The 8719-nt window shown below is 36.1% G+C and overlaps 1 protein-coding gene across 1 annotated transcript in view; it reads right to left on the reverse strand.

The window, feature by feature from the left end:
- The window catches only part of cunh8orf34 (chromosome unknown C8orf34 homolog), a 100517-nt gene that overhangs the window by 70735 nt on the left and 21063 nt on the right, over positions 1 to 8719 (reverse strand). The window contains exons 4-6 of the mRNA XM_016553585.1: positions 4565 to 4693; positions 3103 to 3131; positions 2291 to 2454 (exon numbers count right to left, since the gene is read on the reverse strand). Of these exons, the coding sequence (XP_016409071.1) occupies positions 2291 to 2454; positions 3103 to 3131; positions 4565 to 4693 (322 nt within the window). The remainder of the gene's footprint in view (positions 1 to 2290; positions 2455 to 3102; positions 3132 to 4564; positions 4694 to 8719) is intronic.

Genomic DNA, 8719 nt, shown 5'->3' on the forward strand with positions numbered 1-8719 from the left:
TACATCATTTTGGGTAGCTCTTATCACGCTGATGTATGTTTAAGTGTTCGTTTTTCTAATAAGTTTGCTTTTAATTACATATTTGATGTTACAAAAAAAATGCCCACCTCACGATCATTACTGCACAGACTCGGGTTCCAAATGACGTCATATCCGTAAGATGACAGCAGCCATGTTTTGGCTTCACTTTTCTATAGTGGAAGGAAGTTATATTTTACAGTCTACAGTGTTCAGGACTAGGAATACGCTGGTTGCATTGTATATTTTTGATTCACTAAAAAGGGTTAACAGCCATCTGGCCACACTGGTTGCACTGTATGTCTCTGAATCACTAAAAAAAAAACATTCATAACACTGATACGTACACGTACACTGATCGCACTGTACTGTAAAGAACTGGTTCATAAAGTACTATTGGAAGTACTTTACCGTTCAAAAGGTTGGGGTCGGTACGATTTATTAAAGAAACTAGTACTTTTATTCAGCAAGGATGCATTAAATTGATCAAAATTGAGATCTGAATGTAAAACATAAATAAACTCTGTCATTTAGTATTTTAGTGCAGTATTACATCAGCAGAAAAATTCATATGCAAAAAACATCAACGAAAGCATTTCTCAATTGCTACACAAATAAAATTGAATCCTCAACATCCCCACATCCTGAACGTGCCCTAATAAATATATTCCGTAAAAATCAATCCACCGCTCAATGTTTTGTTATAGAAACCACAATCATCTAGCATCAACTGTAATAAGCTGTTGTACCTTCAAAAGTCTAAACATGCGTAATGAACAGCAGAAGCCCAACAGCACAATGCTAGAGGAGAATGCGTTTACTCCTGTAATGATTCATTCATACTGACGAGGAGTAAGGCTAGAGATCACAGCAGCATTGCCTTCGTCCTTTGTAATGAAAGTCTCTGGCAGCACTTGTAGAGCTATGTGCACTGGGAACGCCTGCGGTATAGACCCGAGGCTCCATAATTTACTGTAATCAAGTGAGAGAATATTTTAATGGAATGAAGTCTCTTCTGTCAGCCGGCTTCTGAATATGATTTATTATTTAATATCTGATCCTTTCTAATTAGCCGCATTCTCTGCGGCCAGCCTCTGCCCTCCACTCAAACACTAGCCAATTAAAATCACCCTGGTAACGTATTTAAAGGGTCGAGGAGCGGCAATTGCTTTTTAAAGATATAGCTTTGTGATGCAGACACATTCAAAGAACTTTTCCCCTCCAGGGATTTATGCGGGGTTACCAGAGGCTACGGCATTCTTTGATTAAAAAACCTGACAAAACATCTCAGCTTTATGGCGATATTGAGAGAAATTACATTATACAGTATGACATATGCTTTATTAAACTCTGACTCACTTTATTACAACACTTTTTATATGTAAATAAACTCCCTTATCTTCTAGAACAAATTAGAATGTGATGGGCTGTCATGATCTTTCCTTTCAACAACTTAACAGGAAGTAAAAATGAAGAGAAACACTCTCATACAAATACAATCTCTTAAATTCAATGAAAGTGGATGGGGACCATGGGATGTCAAATCTCCAAAACAACAAAAATGCACCATAAAGGATCATAAAAATAATCCACATGACACATGCACTATATTCTGAGTATTCTGAAGTCACACTGTACAAAATGATAATAATTTTAACAGTAAAAGACTGTAAAAATGCTACGGTTAAAAAACATTACTTTATAGGTGAAAAATTATGATAGATCTATAATGGGAGGTTTCATGTAATTTTCATGAAGCAATCTTATAATTTACAGCATAAAACCATAAATTGACAGTTTTCCTTTTATATAAACTTTGTTTATGCCTATTTTTTTTCAGTTGTGTATTGCATTATTTTAGTGTCGTGTTAAAATGATGGTGTTTTGTATAACATTATACAACTTCTATATATTAGTATTTACCTCAGTTTGTGGAAAAGCTACATGTGCTGAGCTTTGATTCATCATGTTCATGGTGTGTGTGTGTGTGTGTGTGTGTGTTATGTATAAACTTAATATTTTTTAAACTGTGGTAACTTTTTATATTATGTTAGCTAATTTCTTTGTCTTGTTGTATTGTGTTAGTTTAGCCAAATCATCTGCTGAAGTCTATTGCTGGACAACCTGGACAGTTTGCTAAATATCACCTTTTGTGTTCAAAGAAGGAAAGTAAGTCTTAAGGGTTTCAAAAGACAAGCATATACTGTACTACCATTTGTTTGCAGATCTCTTTTTGGTATCTAATCCAATTAAATACATAAGTGTGCCTCACCTTCCAACAGGACTGTTGTCTTTGCTCACCCAACCCTCAGTTTTGGCTCTTGGGACAGGGGGCTTAATCATCTCAGCCTCAAGAGGGTCAGAATCTTCCTCCTCACGGCCCACCCACTCACCCACCACCCGCGGCCTCAGTATGGAGTTATACGCCCGAGGGTCCTTTGAAAAGGAGGCCAAGGTGTGACAAACAGAAAAGGAGAGAGGAACGGAGAGAGACATAAACATTAAACAATCTGTGGTTATGCAAAGGAGTAATCAATTACAGAGGTGATCATTAAAAGGACCGATGTTGAAGTATGACTCATTATCCAAGCTACTTGTGTGGCCAGTCATTTTTACGGTGAATAGATTTTAATAATGGAGGATACGCATGGTGAGCAGTAATAAAAAATTCAGCTTTGACATTACATTTTTGCAGTAGTTTATCAGCAACAGGCAATTATGAGAAAATGTCCTCTATAACAGTGGTACAGGAAGAAATTCATTTGCATTAATAGCTAAATGTTTTAATATTCACTTGAAATACCAAAATGGGAACAGAGGGAAGCCTGGGCAAACGGCCAAAAAGACACAGGCTATTAAAGTTAAAAAAAATGTACTGTATTCTGAGAAATATGACTAAGGCAGATGTTTTAGCTGGATTCTCTCTTCATCTTTTTGATTTATTTTCTTTTTTTGATTTGAGTCTAGACACAAACCACAATCAAACTAGGCTTTTCTTCATCTCCTAAACAAATCCATAACAGTATTTGATTTCTATTACTGCAAGATAGCATATCAGATAAAAAGAAATAAAAAGCATCATACCAGGTCAAAGTCATCAGAAACAGCAATGCCTGTGCAAAGGAAATAATTCACAAATCAATGTCTTCAGAAAATAGTTTATAGGACACTCTAAATTAGAGGTTCTCAATTGGTTTTCAGGACTCAGAATTCATGATGGCCCAACACAGTACCTTGAATATAATTTTTAATATGGAGTTGATAAGCCTATTTATTTAGTTTATTTATAGTTAGCTGTTTTTTATTATTTGCTTCTGGCATTGCTTTTTTCCTGCTGTCAGAACAGACCTCCAACTCATTTTGGGGTCATGACCCACCAGTTGAGAACCACTGACCCAGAGAGCCTTTAGCTGCAGTTTCTTTTTGAATATTTTTTTAAAATAGAGAAATTTCACAGTTACACAGTTAATTTCTTAAAGGGATAGTTCCCCCAAAAATGAAAATACTGTCATTAATTGCACACCCACATGTTGTTCCAAATAGAGGTCTGCGCGGGACTGTTTTTTTAGTCCCGCTCCCGCAAGGTTCTATTCTGCATCCACCCGCTCCCGCTATATATTCACTCTGTTTAATATTTTATGCAACACAGTAGGGGAAAAAAAAGTGTCAGAAAATAAAATTGTACAAAAATTGTATTTCTTATTTTTATTCGTCTTGTCAGGATACAATTCGTTTAACTGGTCAATAAGAATAAAGTGCAGATATGCTGTTCTAAATGGATGTCGGGAATGGGATATTGTTAGACCACCCGCTCCTGTTCAAATTACACCAGAGTTACCGACTGCTACCGCGTTTTATTCGGGAATTTAATCCCGCGGCGCAGAAAATCCGGTCGGGTCCCGGATTAATTTCAGAACACAAATTAAGATATTTTTGATGAAACACGAGAGTTTTCTGACCCTCGATAGACAACACCGCAACTGACACATTCAAGGCCCAGAAAAGTATTAAGGACTTTAAATAGTCCATGTGGCATCAGTGGTTCAACCGTATGAAGCTACAAGACTACTTTTTGTGCACAAAGAAAATAAAAATAACGACTTTATTCAATTTCTTTTCTTCCGTGTCAGTTATCCGGGTTCTACGTCAGAACGTCGGCTACTGTGTCATCAGCACCACATGCATGTGTCGTGGTACTCTCGTGAATAGTGGCGGAAACTGACATTGAAGAAAATAAATCGTTCAATAAAGTCATTATTTTTGTTTTCTTAGTGCACAAAAAGTATTCTGGCGGCTTCGTAACTTCACAGTTGAACCACTGATGCCACGTGGACTATTTTAACAATGTCTTAACTACCTTTCTGGGCCATAAAATGTTTCAGTTGTGTTGGAGAGTCAGAAAGCTCTCGCATTTCATCAAAAATACTTAAGTTGTGTTCCGAAGATGAATGAAGGTCTTACGGGTTTGGACCGACATGAGGGGCATTAATTAATGACAGAATTTTAATTTTTCAATTTTTCACTGGGTAGTTGTCCAGTCACTTACTGCGGGACAGGTTCTCCAGCGCTTTGCCAAGCTTCTTGCTCTCTTGCAGTATGTGATTGAGCTCATCAAAGTCTCGGCTCTCAGGTTTGGTCCTCCAGTCCCAGGTAGGGCGCAGTATTGAACGAGGCACTGCAACAGAAGACAAATAAAACACTTTCAAAAACAGAATAATAATAATAATAATAAAAATATTTGTAGTTATCATTAAAATTATAGAAATTAAACAAATAAAGAAAGAAATGCATTACTACTGTACTGTTAAAATAAACAAGTATTTAACAAAAATTAATTTTAACAATCATATAACAATCATAATTATTTAATTATACTATAAATGTCATGTTTTGTCCAAGATGATAAAAAAGAACAGTCAGGTATAAATAAAAGTAATATTTAATATAGCAAACTCCAAAGCCTTAACAAACTCGAGACAGCATGCAAACATTAACACAAACAATGAAGGCGAGGAAGTGAGCAACTTAAATACACAATGGTGATGAACTAAATACAAACAGGTGTGCTCATTAATGAATGTCCATGGTAACTGAAACTAAGGCCTGGGACACACTAGACGATTTTCAAATCTTCAACGATTTTAAAACCATGGGAGACCACAGACATGAAGACCGTTTCAACATATTGTTAGCCTTATAATCCTCTGAACGCACACACTAGACGATTCGACCAGACCGCATGACCACACACTTGTCGATTGTAGGAATGATTTCACAGTGACACGCGATCTCACGGAGACTCGAGAGATCAAACGTGACTAGAGAAGAAAAACAAACAGAGGACAATCAGCATGTTTGTGGCTGCCAATTTTCAGCTATAGAAGCAAGCAACCTCCGGTTGGTGACGCTTGCTCACTCTCATTGGCTATCGCGTCTCTAATCAAGAGTTTTTAAATATCAAACATGTTTCATATTTACGATTTGAGTTTGGGGACGCTCCGTCTCGATCGGGAGCAGATAAATAATCGTAATGACACCACACAATAGAGGATTTTTTGGACAAAAAAAATTGTCACAAAAAAAGATATTTTAAAAAATGTTGGTATCCGAACAGTTGATGGTAAACCATTGACTTCAATAGTAGGAAAAAAAAAATACTATGGAAGTCAATGGTTACCATCAACTGTTCGGATACCAACATTTTTCAAAATATCATATTTTGTGTTCAACAGAAGAAAGAAACTCATACAGGTTTGGAACAAGTGGAGGGAGAGTAAATGATGACAGCATTTTCATTCTGGAAGTGAACTAATCCTTTAATGTACCGTACTGGCCCGAATATAAGACGACCCTGATTATAAGACGACCCCCCTTTTTCCAGATGTACCTTTTGGAAAAAGGCTTTTTAAAAACCAAATCTTGTTTTTCTCAGTAAAACACATTTTGTCTTCAATTATTTTCATATTGCATATTTTTCCTATTTTAATTTTTGTTTTGAAAGTATGATAAAAACTGGTAAAATGTACCAACAATCACGTTTTAAAAATATACACTTTTTGATATACCATAAAAAAAAATAAAAAAAACTGGTAGCCCATCTGAATTAGGACATTTAGGCTATCCATCTAATAGTAGCCTACCAAAATCTTATTAACAGTAGAAGTTAAATCTTACTGTAGTCTTCAAATCTGGGTACTGTCTTACGTTTTAAAATCACAAAGGGAGTTTGGTCCCATCATGCTAACGTGACAGTCAGGATTCATGCAGCTGTAAGGTTTTCTTTTTCTTTTGTTTTTACTGGCGATCTTTACAACACGCATTACATTACGTATTTCATGGCACACTCGTTTTATGCGTATTTGGCGCCACCTAGTGTTGTGGGTGTATTATTGTCATGTCAAAGTCTAGACCCTGAATATAAGACGACCGCGTTTTTTCAGATGCATTTCCAAGAAAAAAACATCGTCTTATATTCGGGTCAATACGGTATATGCTTTTTTTCTTTTTTTTTTTGCTTTCTTTGCTTTTTTTTGTTTCGCAAATCTGCTGACCTTCAATCTTCTACCTCTGTGAATTTGGCACCCCATAAAAAGAAATAATCACCAAAACTATGCCATTCGTTTGTGCTATACATTTGTGCTGCAAAAACGAACGTTTGTGCTTGTTTGGTGTTTGAGATATTAAACATTATTTTTTTGACAGTATGATGTCACTCTCCACCTCATGTTGCCCAAATCGCTCCAAATCAGCGCAGTTCATTTGTGCTGGGTTTGTGCCGTTAAAACAAACGCTGTATCTATTTTACTTCCTTAGATATAACCAAAATGTTTTTAGGAGCTGTGATGTTACTCTCCACCCCAGTTCGTCTAAATCGCACAAAACCGGTGTCATTCGTTTGTGCTCGAATAGTGCTGATTTGTGCCATTGAAATGAACATCAAATATATGTCCCCTTCTTAGTAATAACAAACAGAATTTGAGGCAGTGACGTCACTTGCAGCAAAAAGTGTAACACTGAATAATTTAAAACACTCACAACGTCAAGCTAAATGTGTTTGCCACTATACTTGATATTTGCTTTTAGTGCAGTGCATGTTTTGCAACTGATTTCTGTACAGGGTGTTTTCCCATCCACATTCCCCAAGCCTCTGTAATTGCGTTAAACGTGGCCTATGCGGACAAAAAGTACTATGAGCATGCAATATGATGGCACACAGTAAGATTTGCATTTTCACCTGACAAAAAAAAAAAAATAGTATGACAGCACAGGTTATCTCAGGAAAAAGAACAAAACAGCTCATTAGCTTTTGCGATCAAGTGCCACAGCGCTAAAGCTGGATGCTGGATACCCAGAACTACCAATTAGTGAATGTTATGATGATCTGGGAGATCATTTGGATTGTTCTGAAATGAGTATTTTGATGCCTTAAGGACTGTGCTTTTATGATTTGCATAAAATCATGACAGAATCATGACAATAAATCAGGTAGATCTATAGCATATATTAAAGTCCTGAGAACAGATTATGTCTTTCCGTCTCATGCATGAGCTTGAAAATGAGAGCTACTATGCATACTGCAGCCTGTTTCCATGTGTAAATTACACTCTGTTTATTTTGCATGTGCTGCAGAGTAACTGCAGATTAAACTCTGGACTCATTATGTGAAATATCACTGCCTGGAAACCAAGAACCTATATTTTTGTGAACACCTGACGTAGCTGACACTTCAAAGATGCTAAATAAATAATTCACGGAAAAAAAAAAAAACATTTACCGCAGCTCACAAAGCTCATACACACTTGCAAATATCAATACTTGACGTCAAGAAGTGCATTTATATGTACTAACCAAATGTTCATTATAAAAATCCAACAAAGCATGAAAATGCTTGAGACTGAATATTTTTCCAAAGATTTAGTAAGTTTGCATGACCTACAATTAACCCTGTAAAGCCTGGCCTTTTAAAAAAGCCATTTCTTAAATGGAATGTTTTGAGCACAAAAATATAAAAAGGGTTTGCATACATGTTTTTATTTTAGCTTTTATGGCTTATATATAGTATGATATAGTGAGAATACATAGCTCTATATATCAGATTTGGAGCAAATGCTGTTATTTATATGGCCAAAAAAGTAATCATTCTATCATTCTATATCTCCCAATAACATGTCTTAGTAATATTATATTCAAATTCTTAGTTTTATGATGAAAAGTCTAGATTCTGATGTTTACTTTATAAAAATCAGTAAAGATTTCACAGCAAAAAGATGACAACCTTAAGGGGGCTGTTTTTAGAATTATATTGAAAGGCCTTTTACTTGCTAAAAAAGTACAAAACCTCAGTCAGAGATGACAAAAGGCATGTAGTATATTGTGTACAACAGCAAAGGTTTGATCTTGTTGATAATATAGAGGACTTAAAAAATTGCATATCGAATATGATAAAGTAGGCTTTATAGGGTTAAGCATTATGTACATATGACTGTGATATGGCACTAATGGCGCCGACGCTGATGGCTGCCTCCGTGGCGTGCTCTGCAGTTGTTTTTATGTTTTTGTTAGTTTGTCCTGTCTTTAGTTATATCCCTGCAATCAGTTTCACCAGAGACGAATTGCTGGACATTTGGAAGTACACACCACCCGATATTTCACCGGTTTTCGATTATTCTGATGTTTTGCTGGACATTGTAGTCAGGGGAGC

The sequence above is a fragment of the Sinocyclocheilus rhinocerous genome, unplaced genomic scaffold (assembly GCF_001515625.1).
Source record: "Sinocyclocheilus rhinocerous isolate Xijiao unplaced genomic scaffold, SAMN03320098_v1.1 scaffold2000, whole genome shotgun sequence".
In the NCBI taxonomy this organism is placed as follows: domain Eukaryota; kingdom Metazoa; phylum Chordata; class Actinopteri; order Cypriniformes; family Cyprinidae; genus Sinocyclocheilus; species Sinocyclocheilus rhinocerous.